This window comes from Pecten maximus, chromosome 17 (assembly GCF_902652985.1).
Source record: "Pecten maximus chromosome 17, xPecMax1.1, whole genome shotgun sequence".
NCBI lineage: Eukaryota > Metazoa > Mollusca > Bivalvia > Pectinida > Pectinidae > Pecten > Pecten maximus.
Window position 1 is genome coordinate 599154 of NC_047031.1, and position 18464 is coordinate 617617.

Consider the following 18464-nt stretch of genomic DNA (forward strand, 5'->3'; position numbering starts at 1 on the left):
CTACTAGGACCGTAATGTAACTAATAGGACCGTAATGTAACTACTAGGACCGTAATGTAACTACTAGGACCGTAATGTAACTACTAGGACCGTAATGTAACTACTAGGACCGTAATGTAACTAATAGGACCGTAATGTAACTAATAGGACTGTAATGTAACTACTAGGACCGTAATGTAACTACTAGGACCGTAATGTAAGCCTTCCGTGATAAACATGTTTAATTTGGGAATCGTTTCTGCAGATTTCTACGATACCAATTTATGTCCACAGGTCCCGATCGACGCCGTCACTCTTCACAACAGTCCTGACAGCGAATCATTATACCTGTAGGTGATACCCTGGAGAAGGCATCCAAATAATTCACTCTCCGGCAGGTGTCCGTGATTTTGGTGACCAACATGGCCGATATCCAGCCGGGTAAACCGACTTCTTCCCTGGGTCTATTGCGCCAATTACGGGTATTCGTAGAAAGCAATTCCTTTATTTCATGTAAGCCCGACCGATAATTAACTACGTCTGTATGGCCCGTCAAATCACTATCAGAGCAACACTTTAATTCAGTCTCTCGCGGGTGTCCGGAGTTCAGAACATATAGCTACATATTAGTATCACAGATAAAGAGGCATTTTAACCTAATCTCTCGCGGGTATCCAGACTTTAGAAGGTATTGCTATATATTAATATCAGAGATAAAGCAACCCTTTAATTCAATCTCTCGCGCGCGCGGGTGTCCGGAGATCAGACGACTGACCGCTACTAAAATGTCCTTATATAGTAATTCGTGTTTAAATCGCAGATAAAGCAGTCCGTTTATATAATTGTTGTTTCTCTCGCGCGGGTGTCGGGAGTTCTAGGTGTTGAACATGATAGTCACCGACTCCAATGTTGCAGAAGACTGACCACTCGGACTAGCAGGGCGTGTCGGAGTGGACACAATGATTTGTCCGTGTTGGCATTCATTTGGATTTAATGGATGTTAAGGAATCTCGAGTAACGCATTAGTATAAAACCACAGAAAGTGACTCACGCCTAAATCGTTGTTATCACTTCCGGAAGTCAATCTACCCGACAAAGTACACAAACGAAACGGGAAAGTGGCCTCTTATTGTCATATTTGAAGTTTTATTAAATAGGCGCTCATCGTCGTCAATGTGAGACTAGACTGGCGGTGTTAGGTGTTTAGTCATCGGACCACAAGATGTTTTCATTTCTGATAATGGGACGTCATAGTTTTGAGGTACGTGGGAGGAGGGAAGGGGGGTGGGGAGGGGGTCATTATCTATACGGTTTGAGTTTAAATAAAATGATCACCTGTATTCATCAACACTTCAATACGTTACTGGATAAGGTTAACATGTCGGATACACTGTGATAACATCACATCGATGTATGGTGCTGCCAATGGTCAGCCGGTATATATAGACAAAGCCAATGGTCAGCTGGTATATATAGACAAAGCCAATGGTCAGCTGGTATATATAGACAAAGCCAATGGTCAGCTGGTATATATAGACAAAGCCAATGGTCAGCTGGTATATATAGACAAAGCCAATGGTCAGCTGGTATATATAGACAAAGCCAATGGTCAGCTGGTATATATAGACAAAGCCAATGGTCAGCTGGTATATATAGACAAAGCCAATGGTCAGCCGGTATATATAGACAAAGCCAATGGTCAGCTGGTATATATAGACAAAGCCAATGGTCAGCTGGTATATATAGACAAAGCCAATGGTCAGCTGGTATATATAGACAAAGCCAATGGTCAGCTGGTATATATAGACAAAGCCAATGGTCAGCTGGTATATATAGACAAAGCCAATGGTCAGCTGGTATATATAGACAAAGCCAATGGTCAGCTGGTATATATAGACAAAGCCAATGGTCAGCCGGTATATATAGACAAAGCCAATGGTCAGCTGGTATATATAGACAAAGCCAATGGTCAGCCGGTATATATAGACAAAGCCAATGGTCAGCTGGTATATATAGACAAAGCCAATGGTCAGCTGGTATATATAGACAAAGCCAATGGTCAGCCGGTATATATAGACAAAGCCTCTTCCAAGTAGATCGATAATTCTCACAACACACGAACGTAAATAAACAATAAATAAACAAAAAATAATACCAGCTGTATCACATGCCCTATCAAATATATTATAAAGATATGGTTATTTGATAATGACTAGTAGAGTAATATACTTGTTCTATGATAGGGCATGTAGATTCACTGGGGGCAACGTGTACTTATTTGTGTTTAATTATAAATTAACTGTACAAAGTATTGCATGCAATATAGCATATTATCTACCCGTGTATTCTACACCAATAGTTAACAACTTAATTTTTGCTCTATATATCATTGGTATGTTAATAATAATTAGTTGTGATGTTGAACTAAATCCAGGTCCCTTACACAACCTTGATATTTCCCACCTAAACATAAGATCACTAAGACATAAAATAGACAGTATTGAAGCTGAATTATATGATAGTGACATTATCTGTCTAACGGAAACACATCTCACTCCTGCAATACCTGATTCTGAACTAATGATTCAATCTTATTCTGAAAATATTCACAGACTAGACAGGAAAACTGGCCCCGGTGGTGGAGTTTTAATATATCATAAAGATATTATTGTTACTAAAAGAAGACATGATCTTGAACAAGATGAAGTTGAAATGTTATGGGTAGAGGTCCACATTGAATCTCGAAAATTTTTATTGGCTTGTTTATATCGACCGGAATCACCAGTATGGTATACGTGATAATAACCCCATTGAAATAGCTCAAAGTCTCATGATCTAATTAATATCAAACAATGGGCTAATAAATGGGATATTAAATTTAATCCTGCTAAGACAGAATCAGTTATATTTTCTAGAAAAAATAATAAAGATCACCCTGCTGTAAATTTTTATGATGAACCAGTTACTGAAAATAAATTACATACACACCTTGGTCTAACACTCAGTGATGATGCCAAGTGGAACCAACACACTTCTAATATATATGATAAAGCTTCAAAAAGAATAAACATTTTAAGATTATTAAAAACTAAAATTGATAGGAAGTCTCTAACAACCATATATACATCCTACATTAGGCCAATTATTGAATATGCCGATGTTGTTTGGGATAACTGTTCACAAATACAAAAAAAAATCTCTTAGAATCAATTCAATTAGATGCTGCTAGATTAATTACTGGTTTACGCAAAGGTACTTCACATGAAAAACTATATACAGAATTAGGGTGGGAATCATTGAGTTGCAGAAGGCAAAAACACAAACTTATCTTAATGTTCAAAATATTAAATAATGAAACCCCAGATTACTTAAGAGAAATTATTGAACCATATATTCATGATGAAACCTTAGTTAGATATCCACTCCGTACAGTTCGATTATTTGACCCCCCTTTATGTCGTACAGTAACTTATTTTGAAAGTTTTTTCCCATCTGTGTTAAATGAAATGAATAGACTCGCTCCTGAAATCAGTAATATTCACTCCACTAATCAATTTAAAAAACTTTTAAATAACAATCACCATATTATATCCACTACAACTGATGTATTTAAATATTCTGGCCGGCGTGATATAAACATTATTCTATGCCAATTAAGAAACAACGTAAGTAATCTAAATTACGACCGTTTTAATGATCATCTAATTGAATCTCCAATGTGTCAATGCAATCAAACTGTTGAAACTATATCACATTATTTCTTTGAATGTAATTTATATCAAAATCCTCGTCTAGTACTTATACAACATTTAAATCATCCACATCATAATCATTTATGTACCAATGTCATTGTCAATGGATGTACTCTTTGTAATAATATTCAAAATTTTAGCATCTTGACACATGTCTCAAATTTCATCCTGCAATCAAAGAGATTTTGAAATCATGTCTGATGTATAATGATCTAATATTTTAAATATTTCTTTTTAACCCCTGGTGACTCCAATTATACAGCAATATAATTAAATAATTAAATAGACATCTAAATACATGTTTAGAATATGTAATATGAAATTGAGTGAACAATGTCTATTTATTCTTGATTACCAAATATACTTGATTAATGTAATAATGAACTCTGGGCAGTCTATTAACAATTTATCTTCTGTTAATCTATTTTATCTATAACCTTATTTGTTTGTGCTTATATGTAAGTGAGGTAATTCCTATAAAGGTCTTTTTGAAACAATCATTTTATTTTCAAGAGTTGGTGTAACTCTACTAAATTAATATGTTTCTATGGGATGAAATTTAATTTTGATCCTCTTCAGTGGATGGCTTGTGTGTTAAACATATGGACTTTATGGCCTGTATCTGTTGGGGGAATAAACTCAATATCATCATATAGATACACCTACTTTACAAAATACACTATGTTTGAACATTCATTTAGTAAATAATAAAGCAATTAGCTAAACTAAATATCCTAATGGTTACTATTTAATGTTAAAATTAATAAATCCTTGTAATTATTAAGGAATTACCTCCCCTGATACCCTCACCAACCTTCCATATATGTATATAGGTCTGTGTTTGTTTACCATCTGTTAATTATAAGGAAAGGACTAAGATAGGCTATGCCTGATGTCCAATCCTATTGACTTAACATCATGTCAATAAAATATGTTGAAATTGAAAGCAAAATAAAAATCGTCACCCATCAATGTTGTAATTTTTTACACTACGTGTACATGCCTAGTCAGGTTCTTAAACAGAAAAAAATAGATCGTGTACCTGGTTTACATACCGTCAATTAAGAAATTAACTCATTAAGTTTTCGTGAATATTTATTGTTATTCGTTATAGATATGTATCCACCTTTGATAGATGTTTTTCTCACATCTAGACGTGTACGATCGTGTTGTGACGTTAACTAGCCGTATACTAACGGAGGTATCTTAACGTTTATATCGGGGTGATATCGTACCGAGAACTACCGACAATTATCCTTTTAAAAGTGTTTAAAAATCTGTGCAGTAATCTATAGTGTCACTCGGTATCATACATAATTAATAAGTCGTTACCAAGCTGTTTTACCAGTCGTACAGCCACTGGGGTGGCGACGGTACTCCGCTAAACTTTAGTATTACATTGTGTTACCAGCCGTACGGAATCCCCACTGGGGTGGCGATGGTACTCGCTAAACTTTCAGTATTACACTGTGTTACCAGCCGTACAGAATCCCCACTGGGGTGGCGATGGTACTCACTAAACTTTAGTATTACATTGTGTTACCAGCCGTACAGAATCCCCACTGGGGTGGCGATGGTACTCGCTAAACTTTAGTATTACACTGTGTTACCAGCCGTACAGAATCCCCACTGGGGTGGCGATGGTACTCGCTAAACTTCAGTATTACATTGTGTTACCAGCCGTACAGAATCCCAGTAATTAAATGTTGTTCGTTGTATATTTGTTGAATGCTGTTTTATTTTCATCATGTCCATATGCCAGTTGACCTTCATTATTACTATGTTAATTGGAAAATACGGTGGTGTATTATTGTCCCTGGAGCAAAAAAAAAAAAAAAATATGTCCATAAATAATTTTTTGTACGTACAACTTAGTATCTTGCATGTACAACTTGGTATCTTGTACGTATATTTTAGTATCTTATAAGTACAACTTGTAGTATCTTGTACGTACAATCTTAGTATCTTGTATGTACAACTTAGTATCTTGTATGTACAACTTAGTATCTTGTATGTACAACTTAGTATATTGTACGCACAACTTATTATCTTGTACGTACACCCACAGGCGTCTAATTCTGGTTAAAATATCAAATGTACACAAACTCTAGTAACGAACCTTGGTTTATCAACCTTTAAATACCAATGCATGCTATTATTTTGTCTTGTAAATATGATTTAACGGTGAGAAGTTGGGTCAAAAGCAGGGATGGGCACAATAACATGGTAATGCAATTGTTTAATTTACAATTACTTTCCCAATCTAATTAATGCAATTACAAATTATTATTGGCATTTTATCATTAATATGTCGTAAATCGTACATTTTGTCCCGATTAAAATATTTTTCCATATAACATGTTCTTAACATCTAATTTATTTCAATCTAATATATAATGTTTCAATGAAATTTCAAATGCAAAATAAGATTCAAATAAGTTTTATTAATATTTAATATCCTTACTACATTCATAAGTCAATCATTTTCTATCATAATGTTGGACATGGAGTCAAATACATGCACAGTTTCATTCACTCCTCAAATCATTGGTGAAGATAAAGTAATAACATGAGATTATGATGTCCAACATTTATACATATAGTCCAGCTTTTTTTTTTTTTTAATTTTGTGGTTACATTTTAGGAACATAGGTGTTTCAAACTTCTCGATGTTCGAGAGGCAACGTTTACACCTTGTTTTAAAAGTATTGAGATATACACTTGACAGCCTATTAGAAGCCATATGTATATATGCTAACTCTAGATCTACATGTACTGTACCTACAGACATTCACTTGCCCTACTGGTGACATGAAGACAGGTGTTTTGTTTTATGTCCAGGTTTGTGACCCGGAGGCCTGAGGATGATCTCAGCCTGGTGGTCACTTTTCAATTTAATTCAATTCAGACACAGGGTTATACTTGGGGTATGAATGCATGGTGAGTAATTAGCATAACTCACACCTGTATAGTATACATATATTTAATATATTTAATTATACATTATACTTTTAGAAGGTACACCTTCATTTTACATACAGTTTTATCAACGTTATCATCATTGATTTATAAAACTAGGCCAATCTTTTCTAAAGGTCAAATGTAGGTCTCCCCTAACCCTAGTTGTATTGCTTAATTTTGATAGTGATTAGTTTAAATTGAGGCCGTATGTGACCAATCTTCTTTTAAGTGTATCCCATGTCAGGTATCGAAAACAAAGATTTCTTTGGTTTTCAGAAGAAAACAATAATGACATTTAACCCAATGAGTCTAGACCTTTTAGTATTTAAGTTATGTGATAAGGTTGACCCCGTGGACACTCTATGAGGCTTCGTTCCGGGAACTTATTAACACATTTTGGTAATTTCTGTCATTTAGATGAACCAGAAAACGTCGTTTTAGTGTTCAATATAATTACCTGTAATTGTGAAAGTTAAATATCATGTCTACGTTACAATACAAAGTAAGAGTAAGGAGGAGTGATCCTAACACGTAGTTCGTACAGAAATGTATTCCTGGAGTTGTTTACATGTTTAGAAGGTAGTCGTCATCTGGACGAAACCACTCCCATAGAATGTTACCACACATCTCGCATATGAGATATATCCTTTGATAGTGTCCCACGGTGTGATATCTCAGTTCAGTTCATTTTATTCCGTAGGCCTTTCGGCCCATAGGTGAAAATGACAACATGTGATAACATATCAATTAATAAATTATACAAGTAAAAAGGAGAGTGACCAACATAATATCATATTATGGTGCAATGACATGTAATTTCATAAATTCATTTTACATTTTACATGAAACGATAATTCGAAAAAAAAATATACATGTATCTTTCAAAATGGTTTTACTTAGAAAACATATCATGCTTATCAAGATATAGAGGATAATAACCAAGATAATATCTATATATATATATATAATACATTTGTCTATATGATCAATACAGTTTTCAATTTCGCCTTTTTGATGCTAGGTAAAGATATTTACCTAAATTGGACAATTCTCTTACATTATGGACACTTAGAAGTTGCGTTAATTTAAAAACAGATGGTCTTTTATGATAATATTGCTTGATAAATCTTAACCTTAAATCATTATAATAAGGACATATCAAAATGAAATGGATATCTACCCTATGAGTTGGTTAAGTTATTACAGTGTTGACAGTCCCACGGTGTGATATCTACCCTATGAGTTGGTTAAGTTATTACAGTGTTGACAGTCCCACGGTGTGATATCTACCCTATGAGTTGGTTAAGTTATTACAGTGTTGACAGTCCCACGGTGTGATATCTACCCTATGAGTTGGTTAAGTTCTTACAGTGTTGACAGTCCCACGGTGTGATATCTACCCTATGAGTTGGTTAAGTTATTACAGTGTCGACAGTCCCACGGTGTGATATCTACCCTATGAGTTAGTTAAGTTATTACAGTGTTGACAGTCCCACGGTGTGATATCTACCCTATGAGTTAGTTAAGTTATTACAGTGTTGACAGTCCCACGGTGTGATATCTACCCTATGAGTTGGTTAAGTTATTACAGTGTCGACAGTCCCACGGTGTGATATCTACCCTATGAGTTGGTTAAGTTATTACAGTGTTGACAGTCCCATGGTGTGATATCTACTCTATGAGTTGGTTAAGTTATTACAGTGTTGACAGTCCCACGGTGTGATATCTACCCTATGAGTTGGTTAAGTTATTACAGTGTTGACAGTCCCACGGTGTGATATCTACCCTATGAGTTGGTTAAGTTATTACAGTGTTGACAGTCCCACGGTGTGATATCTACCCTATGAGTTGGTTAAGTTATTACAGTGTTGACAGTCCCACGGTGTGATATCTACCCTATGAGTTGGTTAAGTTATTACAGTGTCGACAGTCCCACGGTGTGATATCTACCCTATGAGTTGGTTAAGTTATTACAGTGTTGACAGTCTCACGGTGTGATATCTACCCTATGAGTTGGTTAAGTTATTACAGTGTTGACAGTCCCACGGTGTGATATCTACCCTATGAGTTGGTTAAGTTATTACAGTGTTGACAGTCCCACGGTGTGATATCTACCCTATGAGTTGGTTAAGTTATTACAGTGTTGACAGTCCCACGGTGTGATATCTACCCTATGAGTTGGTTAAGTTATTACAGTGTCGACAGTCCCACGGTGTGATATCTACCCTATGAGTTGGTTAAGTTATCACAGTGTTGACAGTCCCACGGTGTGATATCTACCCTATGAGTTGGTTAAGTTATTACAGTGTTGACAGTCCCACGGTGTGATATCTACCCTATGAGTTGGTTAAGTTATTACAGTGTTGACAGTCCCACGGTGTGATATCTACCCTATGAGTTGGTTAAGTTATTACAGTGTTGACAGTCCCCGGTGTGATATCTACCCTATGAGTTGGTTAAGTTATTACAGTGTTGACAGTCCCACGGTGTGATATCTACCCTATGAGTTGGTTAAGTTATTACAGTGTTGACAGTCCCACGGTGTGATATCTACCCTATGAGTTGGTTAAGTTATTACAGTGTTGACAGTCCCCGGTGTGATATCTACCCTATGAGTTGGTTAAGTTATTACAGTGTTGACAGTCCCATGGTGTGATATCTACCCTATGAGTTGGTTAAGTTATTACAGTGTTGACAGTCCCACGGTGTGATATCTACCCTATGAGTTGGTTAAGTTATTACAGTGTTGACAGTACCACGGTGTGATATCTACCCTATGAGTTGGTTAAGTTATTACAGTGTTGACAGTACCACGGTGTGATATCTACCCTATGAGTTGGTTAAGTTATTACAATGTTGACAGTCCCACGGTGTGATATCTACCCTATGAGTTGGTTAAGTTATCACAGTGTCGACAGTCCCACGGTGTGATATCTACCCTATGAGTTAGTTAAGTTATTACAGTGTTGACAGTCCCACGGTGTGATATCTACCCTATGAGTTGGTTAAGTTATTACAGTGTTGACAGTCCCACGGTGTGATATCTACCCTATGAGTTGGTTAAGTTATTACAGTGTTGACAGTCCCACGGTGTGATATCTACCCTATGAGTTGGTTAAGTTATTACAGTGTTGACAGTCCCATGGTGTGATATCTACCCTATGAGTTGGTTAAGTTATTACAGTGTTGACAGTCCCACGGTGTGATATCTACCCTATGAGTTGGTTAAGTTATTACAGTGTTGACAGTACCACGGTGTGATATCTACCCTATGAGTTGGTTAAGTTATTACAGTGTTGACAGTCCCACGGTGTGATATCTACCCTATGAGTTGGTTAAGTTATTACAGTGTCGACAGTCCCACGGTGTGATATCTACCCTATGAGTTGGTTAAGTTATTACAGTGTCGACAGTCCCACGGTGTGATATCTACCCTATGAGTTGGTTAAGTTATTACAGTGTCGACAGTCCCACGGTGTGATATCTACCCTATGAGTTGGTTAAGTTATTACAGTGTTGACAGTCCCACGGTGTGATATCTACCCTATGAGTTGGTTAAGTTATTACAGTGTTGACAGTCTCACGGTGTGATATCTACCCTATGAGTTGGTTAAGTTATTACAGTGTTGACAGTCCCACGGTGTGATATCTACCCTATGAGTTGGTTAAGTTATTACAGTGTTGACAGTCCCACGGTGTGATATCTACCCTATGAGTTGGTTAAGTTATTACAATGTCGACAGTCCCACGGTGTGATATCTACCCTATGAGTTGGTTAAGTTATTACAGTGTTGACAGTCCCACGGTGTGATATCTACGCTATGAGTTGGTTAAGTTATTACAGTGTTGACAGTCCCACGGTGTGATATCTACCCTATGAGTTGGTTAAGTTATTACGGTGTTGACAGTCCCACGGTGTGATATCTACCCTATGAGTTGGTTAAGTTATTACAGTGTTGACAGTCCCACGGTGTGATATCTACCCTATGAGTTGGTTAAGTTATTACAGTGTTGACAGTCCCACGGTGTGATATCTACCCTATGAGTTGGTTAAGTTATCACAGTGTTGACAGTCCCACGGTGTGATATCTACCCTATGAGTTGGTTAAGTTATCACAGTGTTGACAGTCCCACGGTGTGATATCTACCCTATGAGTTAGTTAAGTTATTACAGTGTTGACAGTCCCACGGTGTGATATCTACCCTATGAGTTGGTTAAGTTATCACAGTGTTGACAGTCCCACGGTGTGATATCTACCCTATGAGTTGGTTAAGTTATCACAGTGTTGACAGTCCCACGGTGTGATATCTACCCTATGAGTTAGTTAAGTTATTACAGTGTTGACAGTCCCACGGTGTGATATCTACCCTATGAGTTGGTTAAGTTATTACAGTGTTGACAGTCCCACGGTGTGATATCTACCCTATGAGTTGGTTAAGTTATTACAGTGTTGACAGTCCCACGGTGTGATATCTACCCTATGAGTTGGTTAAGTTATTACAGTGTTGACAGTCCCACGGTGTGATATCTACCCTATGAGTTGGTTAAGTTATTACAGTGTCGACAGTCCCACGGTGTGATATCTACCCTATGAGTTGGTTAAGTTATTACAGTGTTGACAGTCCCCGGTGTGATATCTACCCTATGAGTTGGTTAAGTTATTACAGTGTTGACAGTCCCACGGTGTGATATCTACCCTATGAGTTGGTTAAGTTATTACAGTGTCGACAGTCCCACGGTGTGATATCTACCCTATGAGTTGGTTAAGTTATTACAGTGTCGACAGTCCCACGGTGTGATATCTACCCTATGAGTTGGTTAAGTTATTACAGTGTTGACAGTCCCACGGTGTGATATCTACCCTATGAGTTGGTTAAGTTATTACAGTGTTGACAGTCCCACGATGTGATATCTACCCTATGAGTTGGTTAAGTTATTACAGTGTCGACAGTCCCACGGTGTGATATCTACCCTATGAGTTGGTTAAGTTATTACAGTGTTGACAGTCCCACGGTGTGATATCTACCCTATGAGTTGGTTAAGTTATTACAGGGTCGACAGTCCCACGGTGTGATATCTACCCTATGAGTTGGTTAAGTTATTACAGTGTTGACAGTCCCACGGAGTGATATCTACCCTATGAGTTGGTTAAGTTATTACAGTGTCGACAGTCCCACGGTGTGATATCTACCCTATGAGTTGGTTAAGTTATTACAGTGTTGACAGTCCCACGGTGTGATATCTACCCTATGAGTTGGTTAAGTTATTACAGTGTTGACAGTCCCACGGTGTGATATCTACCCTATGAGTTGGTTAAGTTATTACAGTGTTGACATTCCCACGGTGTGATATCTACCCTATGAGTTAGTTAAGTTATTACAGTGTTGACAGTCCCACGGTGTGATATCTACCCTATGAGTTGGTTAAGTTATTACAGTGTTGACAGTCCCACGGTGTGATATCTACCCTATGAGTTGGTTAAGTTATTACAGTGTTGACAGTCCCACGGTGTGATATCTACCCTATGAGTTGGTTAAGTTATTACAGTGTTGACAGTCCCACGGTGTGATATCTACCCTATGAGTTGGTTAAGTTATTACAGTGTTGACAGTCCCACGGTGTGATATCTACCCTATGAGTTGGTTAAGTTATTACAGTGTTGACAGTCCCACGGTGTGATATCTACCCTATGAGTTGGTTAAGTTATTACAGTGTCGACAGTCCCACGGTGTGATATCTACCCTATGAGTTGGTTAAGTTATCACAGTGTTGACAGTCCCACGGTGTGATATCTACCCTATGAGTTGGTTAAGTTATTACAGTGTTGACAGTCCCACGGTGTGATATCTACCCTATGAGTTGGTTAAGTTATTACAGTGTTGACAGTCCCACGGTGTGATATCTACCCTATGAGTTGGTTAAGTTATTACAGTGTTGACAGTCCCACGGTGTGATATCTACCCTATGAGTTGGTTAAGTTATTACAGTGTTGACAGTCCCACGGTGTGATATCTACCCTATGAGTTGGTTAAGTTATTACAGTGTTGACAGTCCCACGGTGTGATATCTACCCTATGAGTTGGTTAAGTTATTACAGTGTCGACAGTCCCACGGTGTGATATCTACCCTATGAGTTGGTTAAGTTATCACAGTGTTGACAGTCCCACGGTGTGATATCTACCCTATGAGTTGGTTAAGTTATTACAGTGTTGACAGTCCCACGGTGTGGATTTCCACCCCAACTTTCCTCGTCCAACGCTCCACTGCCTCCAAATAGTTTCTGGATCAGCGCGTCTATTCACTATGGCGGCTTTCATACGTTTGAAATGAAATGTTCTTTTTCATTGCTGTCCACACACGGATCGTCTGTCGTTACGACATTACGTACCAACAACACAGGGCTCCTGGCCACCTGACATACAATTCATGTTCATCTTTTATTCTGTCGTAATTCGATCACAATAGAAAACCAGCCGAGCGGTGCGGTATAGTGGTAACTTTCTATGGGACGAGATACGTCCAAGTTTACCGTGTTTACAAGTAATCAGTGTGTTCCGCATGTGATGCATGATCTTATCGCCCAGACGAGTTCCGAACGATTCCAACATATATTTCACCCTGGAAAGATATCGTATACTCTGGAGACATACATTACACCCTGGAGACATATATTACACCCTGGAGACATATATGACACTGTGGAGACATATATGACACTGGATTGATACATTATACTGTAGAAGGAATCTGATAAGTTGATCCTTCTGTGCCTCTGGAAATTATAAAGTGAGAAATGAGTGAATAAAGTGAATTTGTGATCGATGAAATTCCTATTGTATACCGGAAAGGAGTTGATGTGATTAATTACAAGATCAGGAAGATGCCGATGACAAACTGCGAACTCGGATCTATCTAAAGATATCAAAATACCATTTTATTAAACCGGACTAGTAAGTCGAACGCTTATTTACAGCGGATTGTCGGATTGCATGACCGGATACATTTCGGTAAAATACGTCCAGAATCTAAGGTTGTCGGTTAACCCGAGTCTTTTCTGTAATCGATGTACTTCAGTCTCCTTGTCACGTAAATCCTTTACGACAGCGTGTTCATTTATTTCCTAAAATTAATGCTCACTTATTGAGCATCGACATTTGTAGTGACACAGCTCGCTGGTAACTCGTGTTGGCCGCGCGGCATGTTTGCGTCATAGTTTCCCGAACATCATTATATCCGGTACCAATACTAAAATTAATTCCAAGAAAATTGGTCATTTGTAACGAGGAGTATAGAGAGGCGGTCGAGAAAACCCCCAGAACGTATCCATCATTTAACTTTACTTGGATATAGTACACATGCTCACCAATGTGCCCGTCAGCTGTTGTTTACAGAAACGTCTTCTTATATTGGAGCAATAATAATGTAGCCCGTAATGTCCGGTGGACGAGGTAACTGAGGTCACGTGACGTTTGGTTTTTACACAACTTATATTACAGTAATTGAGACGACTTCTATATATCATCAATATGATGGAGAGTTTTGGAGTAGTATGTACTGTTATGTGCGTGATAAACATTGGGATTAGCAGTTGTTTAACCATGGGGAATACGAGGACAATCGCTCAACTAATCGCCGACGACAACAGACTACGAAAGGTAAGATAGTTAATGTTTTATTTCATTTCCCTGGTCACGTGTCATCAAGCTTCCCTGGTAACATTTCACCAAGCTCTTCTGGTTACGTATCGCCAAGCTTTTCTAGTCACGTGTCAAAAAACTTCCCTGGTTACGTATCGCCAAGCTTCCCTAGTCACGCGTCATCAAGCTTCCCTGATCACGTGTCACCAAGCTTCCCTGGTTACTTGCCAACAAGCTTCCCTGGTTACTTGTCACCAAGCTTCCCTGGTCACGTGTCACCAAGCTTCCCTGGTTACTTGTCACCAAGCTTTCCTGGTTACGTATCGCCAATGCAAGCTTCCATTTTTACTTGTCACCAAGCTTCCCTGGTCACGTGTCACCAAGCTTCCCTGGTTACTTGTCACCAAGCTTCCCTGGTTACGTATCGCCAAGCTTCCATGGTTACTTGTCACCAAGCTTCCCTGGTCACGTGTCACCAAGCTTCCCTGATTACGTATCACCAAGCTTCCCTGGTTACTTGTCACCATGCTTCCCTGGCTACGTGTCACAAATATCCCCTTGTTCCTTCCGGTATTGCTTGCCCCATCTACAATAAGTGTTTACCCAGCCACTGAATCTCGGTATCGACAGGTCGTGGATTCTCCCCTGTATCGCGTGCCCTCTATACTAGGTTTTTACCCAGCCGATGTATCTCCGTAACGGCAGATCGTGGATTCCCCCTGGACCAGTGTCCTTCTACCCAGGCGCTGTATCCCGGTAACGACAGGTCGTGAATTTTCTTTAGACTACTATACATTCCTTTCTGTATCGCGAGCCCCATCTTCATGTAGACTAGGTCTTACCCAGCCGCTGTATCCCGGAAACGACAGGTCGTGAATTTCCTTACATGTTTGATAGTGTGAAAGGAAGATCTACTGTGAGGCGCCCTATAATTATCTCCCATTAGACTGTAATTATTGGAGTCAAATCCATCCACTAATCATAAAACTATACCAACTCCGGGTCGTATCGATTTAAAGTCTCCCAAAGCGAAACGGGAGTCATTAAACGGGCTAGTGTCAGTACAAATGTTGACCACCAGAAATGCCAACTTTTTAAAATCAAAGCTTGAACTTCTCTGCGCCAACTTTCTTTCCGTTTTACGACTTTCTAATTGTGCACGTACGATAGGTCAAGTGGCAAAATGTTATGTGTACTAAAACGCACAGAAGAGTCGTGGTGTGAAATGGTAACCTTTGAATCGACGTCTGATTGTGTTAAAGTGACATTTTATATAATGCTGTTATGTTTACATTTACACTGCAGCCCCTTTATATAACTTTACCAACCTCACTTGAATGTTCCGAATCCATAACTTCCAAACCTTTATTTTGACGTCATTATTATTGTGACGTCATAATTGTCACGGCGGCGATAATGAAAGATGACTGTTGAAAACACTTATCCGTCTTTGACGGATAATCATTTGTTCATTCATCGTGATGTTATTAACTCATCAATTGTGACGTCATGGACTAAACGTGACGTCACATTTCTATGACGTTTTGTTGTGCTGTTAACTGAGGGATCATGTTGTGATACAGTGTAACTTTATGGTGTAAAATATGATGTCCTGCAGAGTATGACGTCATCTTTTATAAAGTGTGACGTCATGTAACGATGAAGTTATTATATCGTGTGACGTTATTTTGTTACAAAGAGTGCTGTAATTAAATGGTTCGCCATAAGTGTACGACTCCGACCCGGAATAGAATTTGAATTGGAGGAGGGAGGTGGTTAGTAGGATCATACTAACGTACAATTCACTTATAACTTTAGGCTTATAAAGTACAGTCAACATCTAAAATCGATTTTGTTTTAGAAACTTACGAGACTGAAAAGGGTTAACGCTGTAATTTTCTCTTGCGAGTTTTTAAACATTTCCGCAGTAATATTCACCCTGTTTGACAAAATAGAACTTTTCATAAAAAAAGTATAGTCTCGCTGTGTTCACGATTGATTTTTATTAAAACAAATATAACAAGGCTGTAATGAAATTCAAAAACCACATCTGTATTGCGTGTGCACTTTAACTGTGAAATTCCCGTCTGTTTCCATTTCTGTAGCTATGCGAGGTGGTCGTTAGATATGGGGCTGATCCTCTCTAGACGATGTTACTTACATGACGATGATCTTTATATATTACACTGTACTCGCCTGTTTCCTACATGTATCTTCATGTAGACAAAATAAACCACGATACAGATATAACGGACGTGTCCCAGAGGCACAGTGCATTACCGACGACGGCGTTAAACCCTAATTTTTTGTGTTGATATCTGTGATAAAACAGGTCTAACCTCGCTGCATTTTAGTGAAATGAATGCTCCCCCCTTTCGTGCGAGATAGTTACTCACTTTTTGATGATGAAACCCTCCCCGGAACGTCCCCGGGGCCGATGATGTAGCGATCTTCTGCCAATTATTCCTAAATTTATTTCGAATACTGTTCAAATCACGACTTAAATCGTTTGAATGTTGTTAAACGCGGCACGTGACATCTTGTGTACGTCACGTCGCGTGCTGCTGACGTCGACTGTCGCCGACAGAGCTGGCACATCTGATGTAATCACGTATCATTGTCGGATTTTATCCGGCGAGATGTGGTGGTGGACTTATTTAATACATTGAATGATTTAAACGATTATCAAATCCAAACGAAAGGAAGTTATTTACAGTCCTTTCACTAGAAAACAAGCGATGAAGCTATTTACATTCAAGATGAACACTGAATGTCCGTAACCATAGCTACGAGGTCGACACTTATGGTCTCTTTAACTATGTATACGCATGCACTAGTTTCACAAATCGCTAAATTATTCATAAACGGTATAAGTGTCTCCCAAATCGTAAGTTAACTATTATCACGTGACGACACAGTTATCGTGTGACTTAACGAAGGTCAAATGACCTGTCAATGAAAATTTAAATGAGACTCTCAACTCATGATTTTGGAGTTTCTAGTAACTGTGGATAAAAGAGACGGTACATGCAAGTGACGATGGATATAAGTGACGGTTGATATAAGTGACGGTTGATAAAAGTGACGGTTGATATAAGTGACGGTTGATATAAGTGACGGTTGATATAAGTGACGGTTGGTATAAGTGACGGTTGGTATAAGTGACGGTTGGTATAAGTGACGGTTGATATAAGTGACGTTTGATATAAGTGACGTTTGATATAAGTGACGGTTGATATAAGTGACGGTTGGTATAAGTGACGGTGGATATAAGTGACGTTTGATATTAGTGACAGTTGATATAAATGACGGTTGATATAAGTGACGTTTGATATTAGTGACGGTTGGTATATGTGACAGTTGATATAAGTGACGGTTGATAAAAGTGACGGTTGATATAAGTGACGGTTGGTATAAGTGACGTTTGATATTAGTAACGTTTGATATAAGTGACGGTTGATATAAGTGACGGTTGGTATAAGTGACGGTGGATATAAGTAACGGTTGATATAAGTGACGGTTGGTATAAGTGACGGTTGATATAAGTGACGTTTGATATTAGTGACAGTTGATATAAATGACGGTTGATATAAGTGACGTTTGATATTAGTGACGGTTGGTATATGTGACAGTTGATATAAGTGACGGTTGATAAAAGTGACGGTTGATATAAGTGACGGTTGGTATAAGTGACGTTTGATATTAGTGACGGTTGATATAAGTGACGGTTGATATAAGTGACGGTTGGTAAAAGTGACGGTTGATATAAGTGACGGTTGGTATAAGTGACGTTTGATATTAGTGACGGTTGGTATAAGTGACGGTTGATATAAGTGACGGTTGGTATAAGTGACGGTTGATATAAGTGATTGATAATACTTGTTATACTACGGTTATTCCACCTGTAAGTGTACATGTGACTGTGACTTGTACCCAACATGTCAATGATTGGCCAATCTGATATGCTCGCGGATATGTTGTTGAATTTGAATATTTTCATGTTATATTGGATTCATCTCTGTATATATGACGTGGCTAATCATAACCGGCGCCAAAACCCCCGACATACCAATGACAATACCAGCGCGAGACCGTCAGCGTCAGTGACCTGAACGCACCTCCAACCCGAGGAGA

The 18464-nt window shown here is 38.4% G+C and overlaps 1 protein-coding gene across 1 annotated transcript in view; it reads left to right on the forward strand.

Moving 5' to 3' along the window:
- The first annotated feature begins 13141 nt into the window (after window positions 1-13141).
- Window positions 13142-18464, forward strand: part of LOC117315909 (fasciclin-1-like) — a 113859-nt gene continuing 108536 nt past the window's right edge. Inside the window, exon 1 of the mRNA XM_033870329.1 lies at window positions 13142-14348. Within this exon, the coding sequence (XP_033726220.1) occupies window positions 14220-14348 (129 nt within the window). The 5' untranslated portion in view covers window positions 13142-14219. The remainder of the gene's footprint in view (window positions 14349-18464) is intronic.